General features: G+C 45.5%; 1 protein-coding gene across 2 annotated transcripts in view; it reads left to right on the top strand.

The window, feature by feature from the left end:
• Positions 1 to 19621, top strand: part of LOC123756382 (unconventional myosin-XV) — a 108207-nt gene that overhangs the window by 70071 nt on the left and 18515 nt on the right. Inside the window, exons 20-42 of one of the 2 annotated variants that reach the window (XM_069331198.1) lie at positions 159 to 292; positions 597 to 770; positions 1674 to 1834; positions 2143 to 2312; positions 3557 to 3781; positions 4507 to 4609; positions 4991 to 5192; positions 6111 to 6307; positions 6642 to 6832; positions 7241 to 7454; positions 7563 to 7828; positions 7984 to 8171; positions 8347 to 8724; positions 9375 to 9626; positions 10297 to 10428; positions 11386 to 11550; positions 12648 to 13027; positions 13400 to 13830; positions 14008 to 14177; positions 15064 to 15189; positions 15314 to 15442; positions 15617 to 15720; positions 16531 to 16669. In XM_069331198.1, the coding sequence (XP_069187299.1) occupies positions 159 to 292; positions 597 to 770; positions 1674 to 1834; positions 2143 to 2312; positions 3557 to 3781; positions 4507 to 4609; positions 4991 to 5192; positions 6111 to 6307; positions 6642 to 6832; positions 7241 to 7454; positions 7563 to 7828; positions 7984 to 8171; positions 8347 to 8724; positions 9375 to 9626; positions 10297 to 10428; positions 11386 to 11550; positions 12648 to 13027; positions 13400 to 13830; positions 14008 to 14177; positions 15064 to 15189; positions 15314 to 15442; positions 15617 to 15720; positions 16531 to 16669 (4631 nt within the window). The remainder of the gene's footprint in view (positions 1 to 158; positions 293 to 596; positions 771 to 1673; positions 1835 to 2142; positions 2313 to 3556; positions 3782 to 4506; positions 4610 to 4990; positions 5193 to 6110; positions 6308 to 6641; positions 6833 to 7240; positions 7455 to 7562; positions 7829 to 7983; positions 8172 to 8346; positions 8725 to 9374; positions 9627 to 10296; positions 10429 to 11385; positions 11551 to 12647; positions 13028 to 13399; positions 13831 to 14007; positions 14178 to 15063; positions 15190 to 15313; positions 15443 to 15616; positions 15721 to 16530; positions 16670 to 19621) is intronic. The other variant, XM_069331199.1, reaches the window with a different exon arrangement.

Genomic DNA, 19621 nt, shown 5'->3' with positions numbered 1-19621 from the left:
CTCCTGTACTCTAAGCTGGCTACTTGCATGCTAAGTTCGTTTCTAAGTGTATTAAGCTGGCTAATAGGCTAAGCTGATCTGTACTGTATAATCAGGCTTTTTGCATACGTATCTGCCCTCCTGGTGACGACTAAGGTGGCTGTATCTTCCCCACACAGATTGGCAGAAGCCCCATGGAGACCGGAACATTGTGCGGGCGGGGGCGCCGGTCCGGCCCGCTGCCATCCACTACAGCCTGCCTCACGATATCGACTACCACCCGTACTCCAAGTTCACCAGCATCTACTTCAAGGTAGGAGGCCGTAGACGGCGGGCAGGAAGGAAGGCAGTGACAGGCGGAAGGAAGTGGGGAGACAGTAAGGGAAGAAAGGGAAAAGTTAGTAATTAGGGGAAAAGTTATCGAAATTCGAGAAACAACAGTTCGCTGTGTCTGCATATTAATATATCCACTAGATGCTATATGCCAGCCCCCTATGTATCCAGCAGGAACCACATGATAGCCCCTCCCCCAATGTAGCCACCAGGTACTGCGTAATAGCCCCTCCCCCACCTACCACCACCACAACGGCCCGTATAACCAGTCCCTCCCCCAACAGTCACACATCTGGGGGATGAAGAGGGAGCCCATCAAGACCCCGTTCCTCTCCAAGTCTCGGGACGCCGACTACAGCGACTCTCTGGCCGTGTTCAAGCTCATCCTTCGCTACATGAACGATCATACACTCTCAGGCGTCAGGGAGACCGTCCTCGGCAACTACATCGCTAACAAGGTACTTCCTTCCCTCTTGCTACTCTGCTACAAGGTATATCTCTCCCTGTTGGTACCCTACAACCAGGTATACTCCCCTCCGACCCTACAAGGTATACCAAGGTATACTCACCACATGGTGCTCTACAACAACGTATGCTCTCCTCTTGGTACTCTTCAACTCTACAGCCCTTGATGTAGATATACAGTATTTGTTTGGCTTTGCTTAGAGTTTTGTTTATACTGTTTCAAAACTTACATATTTGTTTCTTGGTTCAAACCTCTGATGTAAAAATCTAATGAGTTTCTCATCATTTTTGTCGAGAATGAGTCTCAACACATGAGGGATTTAACGTAGGGATATATTCGCACCTGATAGTCCGAATATATCTCTATACAAGTCTTAATATATATATATATATATATATATATATATATATATATATATATATATATATATATATATATATATATATATAATATAGCTCGGGCAATGGATGCCACATTTTCTGGAGGCTCCCAATACATAATCATTATGTCGAAAATTATATTCTGCATGAATATTAGTTAGCATGGATTTGTGTTTAGTATTTTAAATGTTATGATAAAACTATGGACTTGATACAGTACGTTTCGTCTTCACTCAATTTCATAAAGGTGAGTATGAGGCCAAACCACCTTCAAGGGGGTGATATAGGAACCGACCCTGACCAGCCTATGATTGCCCCCTTTCCACTCACCGGTCACCCTACAAATTTTTGTGAGGCTATAGCCCCATGCGTCTGGCCTGCAACCTTGGACAGACAAACACACAGACATTATCTCTTATAGATATGGATAGATAGATAGATATATATGTGTGCGTTTTACCACCTACTATGTGTTGATTCCTGCTGACCTCTGTTGCCCTGGTGACCTGCTACAGGGTCTTGTGAATGAGCGGCTACAGGACGAGATACTGTGTCAGCTGACCAATCAGACTTGGCGCAATGACAACACCGCTAATGCTGAGAGAGGCTGGCTCCTCCTGGCCAACTGTCTCTCTGTCTTCCCTCCCTCCTCCACTCTCTACAAGTACATCCTCAAGTAAGTCACAGCATCGTCACTCCTTACAATTATTATTTTTGTAATTATATAAGCAATTTTTAACGTATAAATTTTTCTACTGATTTTTTTTTTATTATATTAATATTTTTGATTTCCTCTGAATTTCCTTTGAGAAGTTATGTAATTAATTAATTATTTGATATTCAGCTCCAGCAGGTCGATTTTTTTTTAATGACTTTTTATGTTCGTCCAAATAGAGTACCATCTTCATGTTAAGTCCCTCATCCAGTATTGTGTTAATTTAACTTGTGATTCTAACGTGTGTTATCCCCCTCCCACCACCTCAGGCACGTGTCAGACCATGGTCTCAATGGGTACGCTGGTCTGTGTCAGCGGAAACTGCTCTCATCTCACAAGAGGTCATCTGGGGTGGCCCGCACCTTCCCCCCGACTGACCTGGAGTGGAGGGCCAATCGCAAGAAGGCTCGCATGGCCCTCGAGGCTCGCTTCTCGGACGGTGAGCCCGTGTGTGTGTGTGTGTGTGTGTGTGTGTGTGTGTGTGTGTGTGTGTGTGTGTGTGTGTGTGTGTGTGTGTGTGTGTGTGTGTGTGTGTGTGAGGGAAGGAGAAATAGAGGGAGGAAAGGGTATAAGATTGGTTCCTACCTTTGCGGGCTACCTAGTACTCTCTTTGGAGAGCTGGGTTTAGCTCCAGCACCCCGCCTCTTAGCTGTAGTACCTGATCCGTTTATACATCCCTACTTTCTAGTACTTGTTCTGAAGCAGTGAATGGTAGCTGCTCCCACCACCTCTGGGTTCAGACTAGTTCCAGTCGTTTGTCACTCACTGCAGGCGAGTATTTCCTGGCATTTCCCCTGGCTCTTCTGTGTTTCCTACGTTGTCCTGTGACCCTTTGTTTTGTTATCACTCACATAAAAAAGACCCCTCGTTTTGTTATCACTCACTTTTAGTTCTTTAAACTAGAACTTAGTTGGAAACATTGGGACTAAGATTTAGTTCTCTTAGCCTGCTGTCACAGCTTATCTCTCATACCTCTCATGGTTGTCTCGTGGCTTATCTTTAGCTATTCTAAATGTTCTTATTGTGGTTTACAAGGTGTCGGTTCCATGCTGGAGCTGATAAATCTTGGACGGGTCAAACATACCTGTACACTATTTTGATGGATTATTTGCTTGTGTTCTTTATAGTAATCCTGCATGTTTACTAGTTTTGCATATGCTGCTAATGAGGTTTTGTTGATATGTACCTCTGATGTTATGGCTGCTGTAATGTCCATTACCACGACTTTTAGTCTTTTGTAATTCTTGTAGTTGCCTCCCCCAAATGCTGTACTTACCTTCTAACTCACTTGCATCTGCGGGAAATGGGTTCCATCTCTTGGGCTGTGTCTCCTACCTGGCTGTATTGTAGTGTGTGTGTGTGTGTGTGTGTGTGTGTATACTGTTGGGAGGTCATGAGGGAAGGAGTCGAGACTCAACGATAGATATATTCAAACTGGAACAGACAAGGAGAAAGAAGACATATACAGAAATATAGAAAATTAGCAAGAAATAGATGAATAGTGGGTAAGAAAGAGAAAGTAGATCCAGCATCAAGTAATTATCCCTTTATATATTTCATGTATATCATCAATTTTAATTATTTTATCACACAACACACTGCTAGACATCTTTATCACTATGCACACGGTGTCGACTGGTTATCTTGTAAACACAAATATAATACTTCTTACATCCATCGCAGGCAAAACAGGAATAGGCGAGGTGGACTCATGGACAACGGCCGAGGAGTTCGCTGCAGGTCTCCTGGAGGATCGTGGCATCACCGACTCTTCAGGCTGGACAGTGGCCATCACACAGGACGACGCCGTGACGGAGACGCCTGGCCTCGAGTACGTCCTGGACCTGATTGGAGAGCGGGAGCTGCCCCCAGCCTTCCCTAGATGTTGCACAAGCCTCCTGCCTACCGGTATATTTATCATAGAACCTGTTTTTGTTGTGATCTAGATCCCTTGCAAGGGCAGTTGTGCCCCATTGTTATCCCGATGCTGGTCGGAGGCTGAATGAATATTGTGATATACCTCACCAGGTCTGATATACATTTAATTCTGGCGACAGTTAATGTAAGTAAATCTCAGAAACTTTTGGGATTTGTAGGCCATAGACCAATAGGAAATGCTGCTGTGCCAGTCCAACTTGAGCATTGTTGGCTCAAGTTGGACTGTGCCCCATGATGGTAGCGATGATGGACGGGGGTGAGGGTGATGAACACAGTTACAATGTGGCAGTTAACTACAGTTCACTATCAGTAAACAGTCTGGCAAACGCAATCACACAGCACTGGCTCATGTCACCAAGCTTTCCTGCGTGTTGATAACTATATTATTATATCTTATAATGAAATAATATGTCATTACAATAAGAAAATATAATATTGACCAGACCACACACTAGAAGGTGAAGGAACGACGACGTTTCGGTCCGTCCTGGACCATTCTCAAGTCGAGAATGGTCCAGGACGGACCAAAAACTAAAATATAATATTTTAGTTTGAAATGTAAAAAAGTTAAAGAGAATTGTTAAATAATATTTAGGTCACTAGATGTTTCTGTGTGAATTTTGTTATTTATTTCTGCAATGTTGATGTGTGTGAAGGTTTAGAACATTGTTACACTAAGGTGGTGTTACCTACAGGAACACAGCCGGAGCGTCGGTCATCAGTGCCTGTCCTGCTGCCAGAGGTTGAAGAGGTGACGGATGGTGCGCCAATTGAGGAATCCCCCGTGGTCGCCCGCAGGTATGACGCTGCTACAAGTCTCGCGCATGCTCTTCTTTCATCTTCTTCACTTCATCTCGCCAGTTTGATTTAATATCTTTCATTATATATCTTTTTCTTCTTGTTATTTTTTAAGTTTTCTTCTGCTTCCCTCTTTATCTCATGAAGGCCTGAAATGCTTCACTGGCAGCTAAGTAACCAGTGGAGGTAAAGTAACTTAAGGAGACATGCATTACCCAACTGGAGGCTGCTTCGGTAACCAGCAGAGAAGTCGCTGTGGCAGCCACCATCCCTCCCAAAATACATCAGAGCTTTCCTCTGCCTTAACCTTCTGTCATCTTCTGCCTCAACCTTCTGTCATTTCCTCTCCATCAACTACAACGCTTCCTTTACGGCCTTCAGGACGAGGTCACCCCCAGCCTTGACGAGGAAGCTCTCTAGAGAAGCCCTTGAAGCGCACGACCAGGTGATGAGCAACAGCTCGGAGGCAGCTGGTGATGGTATAGGACTCTCTAGGACCTCGGCCCTCAACAACCGCTACTTCGACGACAAGAGCAAAAGCAGGTCGCTGGACAACCTCTTAGAAGGACCTCCTGACATCCAGGTGTGGTAATTGGTACAAATTTGGCTCTCTATTTAGTTGACATGTATTCTGCTGTTTTTGTTGCTGTCATTATTATCATTATTATTATTATTATTATTATTATTATTTATTATTATTGTGTATTTATGGTCTCTTTTCCCAGTTTTTGAGTGTCTTCGTAACTTCTTACATTGTACTCCTTCGTTAGTGTATATGAGGGAGCTAGAGTGAGCAGAGCAAGAGCTACGTGCACCTACCATCCCCGTCTCACAGGATGGGGAGCCACACGTAGGATACGAATTGAATGAACTAGCTGCAGCTCAACTTCTTTATAGTGCTATCACTTTCACTTCCTTTTATATTTAATTTAGGCCTGGCCTTTTCCCCCCTGATTCTGGGACTCTTAATTGTTTTCAATACCATTAGCTCCGAGATCAATCACATTGACAACTTCATTAGAATTCAACACCATAACCCTTCACTACAGCCCTCCATCACAGCCCTCCATCACAGCTCTCCATCACAGCCCTCCATCACAGCCCTCCATCACAGCTCTCCATCACAGCTCTCCATCACAGCCCTCCATCACAGCCCTCCATCACAGCTCTCCATCACAGCCCTCCATCACAGCCCTTACCACAGTCCTCCATCACAGCCCTCCATCACAGCCTGTCCTCTTGAGTTGTCACGTCACAAAAAGTATATATTCAGTTGCCCGAATCAAACCAAACTATTGGACCCACGAATTAAAAACGTATCAGCCCGTCAATTTTGCGAGCCGCTCTGACTTATAGTACATACTATTTTGACGTGGGGGATTTTGACGTCAAAACACAATGTATTATTCGAGAGGATAGGTTGCACCACAGCCCCCCCCCCCTCCCCTCACTACTGGTCCCACAACAGCCCTCACTACCTAACTCGAGCTCTCTCCCAAAGATGCTGGGCCTGTCAAGGAGTCGTCTGAACGAGCGGTACCACAGTGTGGAGCGCCTCACCGAGCAGAATGGCCTCTACAATGGAAGAGCCGCACAGGACCTCGATCACCTGGAGTCTGTGTCCCAGAGAGGAGTGGCCAAGTCCCTCTCAGGCTCCAGGACCTGGAACAAATATGACCTGCTGGAGGAGGAGGAGAGGTGGGCATCTGCATGTTAGGGAGCTATGGAATACATCGCTGGAGAAGCTCATGATATTGTGGCAGTAACTGCAAAATTAATGAAACATATTTAGTACCAGTATTCTCATGCAACATTAGGATATTATTTTTATTTTGTTTCTGGAAACTGCATAAGTACTTAATTTGTACTTAACTTTTGGAAGACCACATTTATCCTTGGAAACTGCCTGATCTAACTCAATGAAATTTAAACCTTTGAATATTTTCATATTTTCGAGTTTTCTGATTTTGTTGGGTACACTCAGATAACTAAAACAATTCCCAGTAACCCTGTCTCTCACCTTCCTTTACAGAAATGGAGTGGAAGGCGCTGATGACGAGACCAAGACAGAGTACTCGCGAGTATCCAGCAGGTACATCAAGGGTGGGCAGGCAGGACGGAGGGTTCACGGGCCAGGCTCCCACCATTCCACCAGGGCCTACATTGAACGGGAATACCTCAAGTCTTCAGCTATGTCTGACACCAGTGAGGCTCCCTCTTTAGGTGAGCATATGAAATATATAATTGCCCGATACCTTCTAATTGTACTGTATACCGTTCTTACTAAATTGCTGCCCCTGTTGAAGTGAGTTAAGATATGAACAATATTACAAAAATAAGGTGAATATGAATAAATAATGAGGCTGTACGAAGGGATCGAATGTGTGTCCCTAAGGCCATATGATGGGGTCAAACACGTATCTTTGAGGCTGTATGATGGAATCGAACATACGTCCCTGGACACCTCTGGCTCATACATCGCCGACTGAGTATAGTGCCCGAGAAATCCAAGGACGTGGGTTCAATTCCATCATACAATCTCATTATTTACCCACGTTAAAGATATTTATTATAGTTGTTACAGAGCTTGTTTATTTCGTTAGTGTCTTCTTATTCCTTGCTTCCGTGCAGCTTCTCATGTGCGGAGAGTGCGCGTCCCATCCCAAGCTTCAGATGTAGACCAGTTCCTGGATGACCTCTTCATGCCAGTCCTCAACTCTCAGCTGGACGAGCTATCAGATGCTCGCTCCCTGGCTGCCTCTATCAAGGGCGGAGGACACACAGCTGCACCTCAGCCACTGATGCACCTGGACGACGACCTCGATGATACGATTGCCTTGGCCAGGTATGACAGGTGTCATCAGTTACTGTCGATTGCAGTTGTGTATTTATAGTTTCGTTTGTATATATCTACTAATGAATCACATTTGATTTATTATCATTTTTATTTCAGGACGCGACAGGGATCTTTTCGGCGCCAAAGTCTATTACACGTCTTACAAGATGTAGATCTTAATGAATCTTTGACCACTCTAACAACTATACCCTTATTAACGGAGGCTCTGAAAGGTGGGGGTCAGGGAGCAGCCGAGGTGGAGACGGGAGCGTCTCCGGCTGCTGCTGGAGGAACGTTCTTCTCTAACATGTCAATGTCTGGAACACCTGGCTCGCCTCCTCCCTTCATCCCTGCTGGAACAGTGCCACTGTATTCTGCAGGAGGTCAATAGTTGCTAATTTATTACTGTATTATGGTTCATGAAAAATGCAAGTCGCTATTTTATGTAACATGATGATAGTATCAACAATGAAGAACTATAAAAATGTTTTGCAGAATGGAAATGATTAGGTGCTGCAATATAAATTGTTTCCTGCAGGAGTTAATATGCCAGGGATGCAGACAGCAGGCCAGGCTGCAGGTGTGGATCCCAACCAGCTCCTCATCCATCAACAGAGCATCCAGCGAGCCTTCATTCAGTCAGCTGTGGCACAGAACATACAGATCCAGCAGCATTTGATGGCCCAGAACCAAGCACTTCAGCAGCTCCTTGCCCAGTCTATTCCGGTGAGTCTTCCAATCAACTTCTGGTGATAGGTTGTCCTTGTATGAGGTGATGATGAGTAGTCTTCATATGAATGATAGCTGTTAATTTCTAGTACAATGAATATAGACAAACCTTTTAGATGACTTTTAGGATGTATTCCTTCTCTTCGACTGCTGAGCAAGATGTTTCCTGCAGCACATGGGCATGGCATCACGGGACTTTAGTCCACAGAGTGCCCTCGGCCTAAATATTCTCGGCATGATGTCAATGTCTGGGATGCCTATGACGTCAGGTATTCCCATGGCTCAAGGGGTGCCTATGGCATCTGGTATGTCCATGGCATCTGGTTTGTCCATGGCATCTGGAATGCCCATGATGTCTGGCATCCCTCTGACCTCTGGAATACCTATGACAGCTATTCCAAATATGGGAATGGCTGGCATGGCGGGCATGGCGGGCATCCCGGGCATGACAGGGGCAGCTGATGGAACCCAGGTTGGCAGGGCTCACTACCAGGTGGGCGGAGACACGTACTCCCTCCCTCAGAGACGCGGCGTCAACAACAACAATAAGGTACCACTGAAGGGGAGGAGCAGCGCAGCAGGAGAGGGACTTGCTTGTAGACCAGAGACACCCTGCAAGGGAGGGGAAGCTTCTAGTGTCACCACTCTAGTACTGCCTTACTCACACACCTAGCCGCAGGGGAAAGATTGCAGTCACCTAGGACAACTAACCCAACCCTTCGGACTCTGATAGACAGATGTGTGTGTGTGTACTGCTGAGGCTCGTTGGTCTCCCTTGATACTGACTTTTGTACTTAACTCAATGAGGATTTCATGTGTCGACGCAGCCTGGTATTAACCATCGGTGTCAGACTCAGCTTCGGTGCTTCTGATTACTGTCCATATCATTTTAAGCTTCCTGCTTCCTCTGACCTGACATACACTTCTCTGAGTTCTTTAAAACGTCTTCACTGATAATGTATATACAATAAAGTGACAGTTAAAGATCTACTTAAATTATATACAATAAACAAAGTCACGGTTAAAGATCTACTTAAATTATATACAATAAACAAAGTCACGGTTAAAAATCTTCTTAAATTAGTTTGCGGTATATAAATTAAACAGTACAAATATTAAATCTTATCTAATTTATCTTCACTTTAAACTGGAAAATAAACAAAATAAAAGAGAAATATTTTAACAGCATTTATCCTGCAGGTATCGTTCCAAGAGCCAGAACAAAGTGAGTTGTGGAGCACCGAGAAGGCAGGAACAACAGAAGGAGGCACTGAAGGGTCACCTCCGGCCGGAGCTGGTAGAGTGGCCGGCCCTCCAATGTCTCCTCCACCTCCTTTGGTGATGTTAAGTCCAGGGCCTGCGTCACCCATGTTCTCCCAGGCTGCTGCTCTCTCCTCCCCTGTAGGAGAACAAAGTCAGAAGAAGAACTCAAATGCCTCAGATGATGCCAAGGTGAGGAATCACACATGAAACCTTTCCTATGTTGTTGGTGCTTCTTATAGTGGTGTTGGAGGGATTGAGACGAACACCTTTGTCAGTCATTCTTGTGGTGAGGGAGAGAGACAGAGATTAGTTATGGCACCGTGAAATATTGTTGTGTTTATTCTCCTGTAGTCAAACATTCTTAGAGCAAGATAGAACATTTCTTTATAGATAAAATGTAGCAAACATGGTTTAAATTGTGGTTTTTTAAAGTATACTTTGTATGTTAGTTGGTATTAGTTATTTACTGTAACTGGTTTATTGCTTTAAATAAGATTAGAAAATCTTGCTATAAGTCGCAATAGTAGATTTGGAGGCACAATCGGAAAAATGTCTCCTTGGCCTGAATGATTGTCAGCTCACCAACTTTATTGGTACCAGCCAAAGGTTCAAATTTGCTTGCCAGGGCGCTTTTGTACAGGCCCATTTAAACTATCTTCCCCCATACAGTATGTCCACCAATCAAATATGGCAGAAAAATATTGTTTCATTGTCAGAGATTCATGCTTCAATGAGTCATTTCTCTCATTCCGAGTCACGCCTCCATTTTTATCACATGCACCTCACAAGCGGGTGGAGCCGCCAGCACCACCTCCCTCTAATGCACCTGCATGCCTCTGGCTCCCTCTCCACACTCCAGATGTTCCATGACTTTAGCCTAGGACCGGGCTCTCCCGGCTCACCTCCAGGACCCATCTACGGCCCCACTGAGTCCCCATGGGGAGGTCTGGTCCCTCCCCCTCCGCCTATGCCCACACATCTACAAGTCGAGGTACGTTAAACAGATGGTGATAGGGAAGAGAGAGATAGAAAGAGAGAGAGAAAGAGAGAGAGGGAGAGAGAGAGAGAGAGAGAGAAAGAGAAAGAGAGAGAGAGAGAGAGAGAGAGAGAGAGAGAGAGAGAGAGAGAGAGAGAGAGAGAGAGAGAGAGAGAGAGAGAGAGAGAGAGAGAGAGAGAGAGAGAAAAAAGAGAGAGAGAGAGAGAGAGAGAGAGAGAGAGAGAGAGAGAGAGAGAGAGAGAGAGAGAGAGAGAGAGAGAGAGAGAGAGAGAGAGAGAGAGAGAGAGCACAAGTAGAGCATCTTACTTTTTACCTAAGATATTCCTATCACAGAAAACAAGTATTAGGTCAAGATCATGGTGTTGGGCGGAACTGTGAGAATCTCTCTGGCCTGCACACACACCACGAGCTGATATCCTCATTACTGTGCTTCTTCCTTCTTTAAATAACTTTATCGTTCATACAGCTTAGCAGCAGTAGACGGGCGCTTGCTGAATGAGAAGTAGCTGTGCACTCTGAACTTAAGTACAAGGCACATGCAAGTGCACTTAGATACCAAGCACTAGATATGGATCAGTAAAAATTATTATTTAAGTAATGGGGGCTTGGTTTTTTATATACTAGACTTAGCCTAAGAAAACTTACTCATGGATAGCGCCCACACCTCACATGCCTCGCGTCCAGGACCAGCCTGGTTTCGAGCCCTGGACAGGGAGAGAGGATTGGGCACCCATCCATGACTATTCCTTCCAATTCACCCAACAGTAATTGGTGACTTGGTTGTAAGCCGATTGGTAAATTTTGATCCTTGAATAACTAACAGGGTAAGACATAAGCTTTTGGAAGGCTGAGCTCTAAGCCTGCCAACAATTCTGGAGTCATTCGCTCCTCTACCCTCCAAATAAGTCTTGCAAATAAACAAAATACTTGAATAAATATTGGATTTGGCAGGACGGAGCTGGTGGCTTCATGGACCCGTACCAGAGGGCCAAGACGGTGAGAATCGGCAAGTGGCGGTGGCCCCCTCCCAAGGGTGAGGGGGACCCAAATGACTCTTTCCTGCAGTTTAAGATTCGTCAACAGACCAAGAAGATGTCCAGACAACATGATGGCAGGGTGCGTATGTGTGTGTTTGCTACAGGATGTGGGCCAGGTTCGTGGTTCTCATCTTATTTTCATTTTTGATCAATATTTTATACATTCTGAGTTATCTCATTCATCCGCTACTTAAGTTAAGAGTCAATTTTTTCTTGGACATTTAAGCAGGATGATATACTGCCCAGTACCGCTGGGAACCTTTCACACTCCCTGGTTGATATTGATCGGTCCCAAAATTACCAACAAAGATTAGGGTTCAGTGTGATAAAGTCACACCTGGGGTGAGAGTAGTGTTTAGTGTGGTCACGTCACACCTGGGGTGAGAGTAGTGTTTAGTGTGGTCACGTCACACCTGGGGTGAGAGTAGTGTTTAGTGTGGTCACGTCACACCTGGGGTGAGAGTAGTGTTTAGTGTGGTCACGTCACACCTGGGGTGAGAGTAGTGTTTAGTGTGGTCACGTCACGCCTGGGGTGAGAGTAGTGTTTAGTGTGGTCACGTCACACCTGGGGTGAGAGTAGTGTTTAGTGTGGTCACGTCACACCTGGGGTGAGAGTAGTGTTTAGTGTGGTCACGTCACACCTGGGGTGAGAGTAGTGGTTAGTGTGGTCACGTCACACCTGGGGTGAGAGTAGTGGTTAGTGTGGTCACGTCACACCTGGGGTGAGAGTAATGGTTAGTGTGGTCACGTCACGCCTGGGGTGAGAGTAGTGGTTAGTGTGGTCACGTCACACCTGGGGTGAGAGTAGTGTTTAGTGTGGTCACGTCACACCTGGGGTGAGAGTAGTGGTTAGTGTGGTCACGTCACGCCTGGGGTAGAAGCAAGAAGTGCGTTTCCACTGAAGCTGGACGTTGATGGTGCCAGGGAAACCCTTAAAATACAACTTACCTTATGAATAAATCCACAAGGGCCGTGATGAGGCTTCTGTGCTGTGCTTCTTACTGTGTTTCTTCCTTCTTTAAATAATTAGCATGTATACAGTTTAGCAGGAGTAGATGAGAGCTTATTGAATACAACTTACCTTAATTTACCTGAGGGCCACTAAGACTCTAGTGGCCTCGACGGGAACAGGAAGCCTTATAAATCCTTTAACTATCTTTGTTTCTCATGTTGTAGGACTCCCAGCGGCCCAGTCGTGATGAAAGCTTCACCATAGAGTGGGAGGAGTTTGAGGTGGGCGGCCTACCCAGCAGCCCTGAGCAGAGTCCTCGCAAGGACTCACAGGAGCAGATGATGTATATGCATCAGTTGCAACAGCAGCAGCTACAGCAGATGCAAGCCCAGCAGCAAGCTGTTGCTCTTCAGCAGACTAATGGCCACGGGCCGAGCACTCCCAGAGAGAAGACTCCTGCCAAGGAGAAAGGAGCGACGCGGCGCCGACGGGACTCCTGGGACAACCCGGTAGATGAAGGCAAGTCATCGGGCATCGGTAAGCTCAAGATCTCCCGGGAGATGAGAGAGAAGCTGGAGGCACTTACTTCATCTCACCCATCTAGGTAAGTGTATTCACAAGAGGACGATGTCAGACATTTCTAATTGCCTGGTTTGTAGTTCATCTCTTAAATACAAGTTGGTTAATGGTGACACTGCATGTAGTTCATCTCTCACATATGGGGTTGGGTTTAGTTATGTCAATATTCAGAGAGTTATTAAGACCAGCACAATGGGTTACTAATCAACAAGCAAGTATACTTTTGCCTTAAACATAGACCAGGACTAAAGTATACTCTGAGTGTGTATGTACCAAGAAGTGGAATACTGCTCTCAGAGAACTTTACAGTATTGGTAGAGCCATTGCTGTAGAGGTTTCTCTACAACTGCAGTAATTGTACATTTTTCTAAAATTTGGGTTGAATTTTTTCCATCAGAACACAAAAAGGTCCGGTGTTGCAGCAGCAACAACAACAGCAGCAGCAGCAACAACAGCAGCAACAGCAGACGAGAGGCATCAAAAAGCTGGAGGCTCACCGTCGATTCCTTCTGCAGCACCAACTGGAAGGGGACAAGTGGGACACAGTCGACTCCGTCAAGCAAGTAACGTCTAAGGTAGACAAAGTGGCATCAGTGCCCCCTCCGCCACCAGTAGCTCCCCCAAGTATGTACATGAACCGGAGGGCGCCGTCCCCTGCACCCTCTGTGTCCTCCCAGGAGAGCTCCCCCGTCATCCCCCAGCCCAGGTCTCCCCCGCCACCCATCCAGCCCTCAGGGTTCCGTACGAGTGTAGACTACCATACTGACAACAGTGACCGCCGTACCTCGGTCTCCACAATGCAAACAGAAAAGACAGAACATTTTGAACGTAAGTATACCTGGCATTCCATTTAGTTTGTTACTGTATATATATTTAATTATTCCAAAATCTTCCAGCAAATAAAACTAATTTGTTATGATTTGATCTCTTAGCATTTAAGTGTTCTTGAATAAACTTTTGTTATATAAATATTACATTTTGTTGTATTTTAATATTTTAATCCAGTTGAGGAGTCGTCAGAGTTCCTACAGCCAGTCGACAGTGCACCAGTTTTGGTCGACAAGGAAATGGAGAAGAGATCATATGAGGGCCTCAAGACTAGCCTCCTGCCAGCCCCTCATGGCTCCCACATCTCGTACTCCCGCGTCCCCTGGTCGCTCACACTCAGGAAAGAGGTAAGTCTCAAACGGAGTTCTTGTCATGGCTTTCCTCCTCGATGTTTCAGCACTCCTTCACTCCATCCCAGGGATGGGTTATCCCGTCTTCATATCGTACCTCAAATCCTGTCATTTGTATCCCAGCTCCTGCCCTGTCCTCATATCCAAGTTCCTATCCTGTCCTCGTATCCCAGATCGTATCCTCCCGCTCATATCCAAGTTCCTATCCTGTCCTCATATCCCAGCTCTTATACTGTCCTCATATCCAAGTTCCTGTCCTGTCCTCTTAACACGGAATATATCAACAGAAAATAGAACGTGAAGCAATAGATACAATTTTAAAAATTTTAGATTTAAAGAAAACCTGAGTAAATATTAGTTTGAAAATAGAATTGCTTACTTGTGGTAAACGTTGCTAAGTGACATAATAGATGAATGGTAAGTGGATTATTTCAAGCATAGTTTAGATAAATATACGAGTCATTGGAGTAATTGGAGTACATTCGAATTGGCCAATAGGCCTTCTGCCGTTTCATTTATTCTTATTTTCTTATACAAGAATGATGGATTTTATCTCATTTCAGTATGTATTTAATTTTTAGTGATAATAATATATCTATAATTTAGCATATCATAAATTAGCAGTGATCATGCAAGCATGAGTACATCTCCTTCCAATTACAGATAATAATCAATCACATATGCAGGCGATGAGTCACAATAACGTGGCTAAAGTATGTTGACCAAACCACACACTAGAAGGTGAAGGGACGACGACGTTTCGGTTCGTCCTGGACCATTCCAGGTCCAGAACGGACCGAAACGTCGTCGTCCCTTCACCTTCTAGTGTGTGGTCTGGTCAACAATTACATATGACTACTAATTAATTCCCATTCCCCACCAGCTGTTTTCTCCCGGAGAGCAGCTTTACGGGGAGGCCCTCCACCTGGTGTTCTGCCAGGTGGTGCTCGACGTGTACGCCGGACACACCCCCAGGATCACCCTCGACCAGCGCACCCAGATGAGGAAGGTGGGTCACTGCTCTCTTCCCCCATGTAAGCAAGACTGGTGAAAATTAGATTTGTTAGGCAACTAATATTCCATTCCATATGATTTGAATTGTTGTCATTGAATTTGTTAATTTAATGTTGCAGATGCTGGACAACCGAGGCGTAACCCCCAACAACACTTTCTCCCCTCACCACAAGAACTCCCTGAAGAAGGAGATCGTGGAGATGGCCAAGTCTTGGCCACTGTACTTTGCTGCCATCTTCCCAGTCACTGTGAGTCTCTCCTTCAGTGTGGTCAACAACACCTTGGTGGTCTTCTTATTTGTAAAGTCCTCGTGTCAAGGGATTATATTAAATAGGCCTGTGGTAATGTGGTTGATGTTATAGTGTATGTTACTGTTGTTATTATCTGGAGTTGGTTGTGTTGATGGTGTGTTTGTGTGGCAGGGCTCACGTAAGGCCGGTGATGTGGAGATGCTGGCGGTGTCACACTCAGGCATCAGACTCCTGCGACGCGACCACAATCACTTCACTATTCTCAGTACCTTCAAGTAAGTCCCACTTCCCATTGCGCGCACGCACGCACACACACGCACACACACACACACACACACACACACACACACACACACACACACACACACACACACACACACACACACACACGCACACACAAAGGTTTGCCACCAGACTAGTACCCGGGCTGAGAGATATGACCTTCGAGGAGAGGCTACGGGAATTAAACCTCACGTCGCTGGAAGACAGAAGAGTTAGGGGTGGACATGATCACCACGTACAAGATTCTCAGAGGAATTGACAGGGTAGATAAAGACAGGCTATTTAGCACAAGTGGCACACGCACTAGGGGACACAGGTGGAAACTGAGTGCCCAAATAAGCCACAGAGATATTAGAAAGAATTATTTTAGTGTCTGAGTGGTTGACAAATGGAATTCATTAGGCAGGGATGTGGTGGAGGCTGACTCCATACATAGTTTCAAGTGTAGATATGATAGAGCCCAATAGGCTCAGGAATCTGTACACCAGTTGATTGACAGTTGAGAGGCGGGACCAAAGAGCCCGAGCTCAACCCCCGCAAGCACAAATAGGTGAGTACACACACACAATCCTATCGCTCCAATAATGCACAAACTCCCCATTAACGCATAACACACCTGTCCGTAGTTATACAACCATTATAATCCAATAAATGTGACCAGACAACAGCACACGTGTTATATAATAACATATTCATAATTAGACCTGTAATAATATACTTGTAATATCATACCATACTTGTAATATCATACCATTATGGGACTGTGTGATAAGATCAGAGTTGATTATCCCTGTGGTGTGCAGCACCGTGGAAGAAGCTGAGTGTCCCAGGCCAGGGTCACTAAGACTGGTGGCCACCGGGGGCACCAGGATGCTCCTCTACACTCCCAGGGCCAAGCAGATAGCTGCCATTCTCCACAAGTACATCTCCATACCCAAGCCCGTGAGTACTTGATCCGTGTCTGCTTCCTTCCCCCCTTGTGTACCACATCCTCGCTCTGCGTGTGTTTATCATATATGTGTTTATCATATCATATCATATTTTGCATATCTGTGTTTTTCTGTCTCTCACTCTCCTTTTATGTCTGACTCCCTGTATATATGTTTGGGCTCTCTCTCTCTCTCTCTCTCTCTCTCTCTCTCTCTCTCTCTCTCTCTCTCTTGTAACTTAGATTAGGATTAATCAGGAATAGTGCTGATGTTTCTAATGAAACTACAAGCTAAGAACTATTATCCTGCATCAGCCCATCTTACTGAGAAGTTCCCGTGGGGAGAAGGATCAGACTGGAAGGAAGCTGCAAGCGATGAGTACCATAGCCCAGTCTGTTCCTGATATTTGTTATTGTTCTAACGGAAGTAGTAGAATCTTACACGTTTTTTGCGAATGATGGCGTCGACAAGGAATTGGCGATGTCTTATGGATCAGCACACTCACTTAATGTGTCTACACTAAGCTGATGAAACAAGTCAAGGCAGAGCAAGTTACACAATGTCTCATAGAACACTTGATCAAACTACATAGCTTATCTTAAAATGTGGCTACTTGAATTCAACCCCATCAAACACCCAACCCTCAAATCTGAAAAAAATAAAAGAATTGACGATGTTTCGGTCCATCCTGGACCATTATCAAGTCGATGACTTGATAATGGTCCTGGGCGGACCAAAACGTCGTAAATTCTTTTATTTTCCGATTTGATAGTCAGGTGTTTAATTATCAACCACGCTATTTTGACTTATTGTCAACCCTGTCACATGCAAGGTAAGGAGAATGGGGACCTGGGTGAGAAGGCGAAAATGGATGTACATGGTAAGGGAGACAAATACTTGCATAGGAAAAGTGAAGGAACCTAAGAATAGGCTTCTCACCAAGTTTGGCACCACTAAGAGTAGACGTATCTCCAAGCCTGGTACCAGGGGCAATAAGTAACAGCAGCTACTGGTGAATATGTGTGTAGGCTTCAACAGTCTGAACGAGGAAGCCATCAAGAGTATTATATAATTAATGTGAGGTCAGTTCTGTGGGAAGCATCCCAAGTTTAACAGTACCAACCTGAAGAAACAGAACAAAACTAGGAACAGAACAGAGGTTCGCTACAAACCAACTCAGCATTGAGCACAGAAGGCTGAACGTGGCCAAAATTAAACCTAAATTATATGGCATAAATAATTATTCCCATATGAATAATTACGAATTGAACATACAAGACCGATGAACTATTCGGCTGATACAATTTAATAAGAGATATAGCTTTTATGCCATGAACTGCTAACACACGGGGCATTCTTGCCAAGGAACAGTGAATTTTAACATTGTCTCTGAGTTGAGGAAACAAGTCATGCCAGTATAGAAAACGGGAGCGGAAAGTGTTTTTTGTGGCCAGCGGAAGTTAAGAATTTCAGTAGTGGACACCCACACCCACCACTTATCCTTCTCCCCCTGTCCTCCCCTTACCCTTCAGCCCCTCTCCTATTCCCTTACCCTTCCTTCCCGCCCCAACCTAACCCTCCCAACCCCCCCATCCCCCCTTTAGCCTCCACGGACTGTGTCCCCTGGACGCGGTTCAAGGACAGTAATCATGGACACAATCAATGGACACGGTTTATGAACACGGTCCAAGGCCAACATGGACACGGCCCATGAACACGGTCCAGGGCCCCCATGAACACGGTCCAAGGCCCCCATGAACACGGTCCAGGGATACTACCCGTGGAAATGGGTAAAGCAAACGTGTGTAAAACACGGACGAGGGACACCTGTTGTCATCCCACTTTCTATCCGTGGACATCTGCGATTCCTCGCGCATCTGTTTGCGCGGGTTCCCAGGCAGAAATATTCTAGCCTGGAACACCACGAGGATTTATTGATGCTCCAGCCTATACGAGCTGCTTTATTCAGATGTCACATGGTAACACTTCACCAGCCGAAGGTCAGGATTAGTTGTGGTCTTTGCCTCGCCACATTTAGACGGCACTTTCAAATGTGTGATTGTGAGAAGTGTTCACTTAGCCATCGTGTGATGTTCATATTGGCATAGTTGAACCGCTCACAAAAAGCTGATAGTGGCAAAGAGAGATATACTGAGTTGAGTCGTTATCCGGTGATAGCGTTTGGCCCATACGGGCTCAGCTCCGGTACAGTACAACAAGTGTATGCAGGGATAGTGATCATGGAGGGAGAAACTGGGGGAAGGGTAAGATGTCAGTGAAGGGAAGGTTGCGGTGACCTTATCCTGTCCTGACTTCCCTGATCTGACAACCACCTTAACCAGTTTCAAGTGCCATCAGTACAGTCTACCAGACTGGGAGTGTGTCCAGTAGCGTCTATCAAGCTGGGAGTGTGTTCGGTACAGTCTACCAGGCTGGAAGTGTGTTTGGTACAGTCTACCAGGCTAGGAGTGTGTTCAGAACAGTCTACCAGACTGGGAGTGTGTTCGGTACAGTCTACTAGGCTCGGAGTGTGTTCAGAACAGTCTACCAGACTGGGAGTGTGTTCGGTACAGTTTACCAGGCTGGGAGTGTGTTCAAAACAGTCTACCAGACTGGGAGTGTGTTCGGTACAGTCTACCAGGCTGGGAGTGTGTTCAGAACAGTCTACCAGGCTGGGAGTGTGTTCAGAACAGTCTACCAGGCTGGGAGTGTGTTCGGTACAGTCTATCACATCTCATCAGATTCCGGAAGCGAGTAATTATACATAATCGCACGAGGATAATTCCTGCTGCCATTGTCTCATCAACCAGCTGGAATAAAATATGAGGCGGCCTCACCCACTTGACGTTGGAAGGGGGTCAAACAACTCCGGTGTCTCTTGTTTACATCTCCAACAACAACGCTAAATTCCCAACCACCTGTAGGCCACGTCGCCCCCGTGAACCAGGCCCTGTTGTTCTAATAT

The sequence above is a fragment of the Procambarus clarkii genome, chromosome 25 (assembly GCF_040958095.1).
Source record: "Procambarus clarkii isolate CNS0578487 chromosome 25, FALCON_Pclarkii_2.0, whole genome shotgun sequence".
Taxonomy (NCBI): domain Eukaryota; kingdom Metazoa; phylum Arthropoda; class Malacostraca; order Decapoda; family Cambaridae; genus Procambarus; species Procambarus clarkii.
The sequence above is the reverse complement of the archived record's forward strand: the minus strand, read 5'-3'. Positions and strand labels throughout refer to the sequence as shown.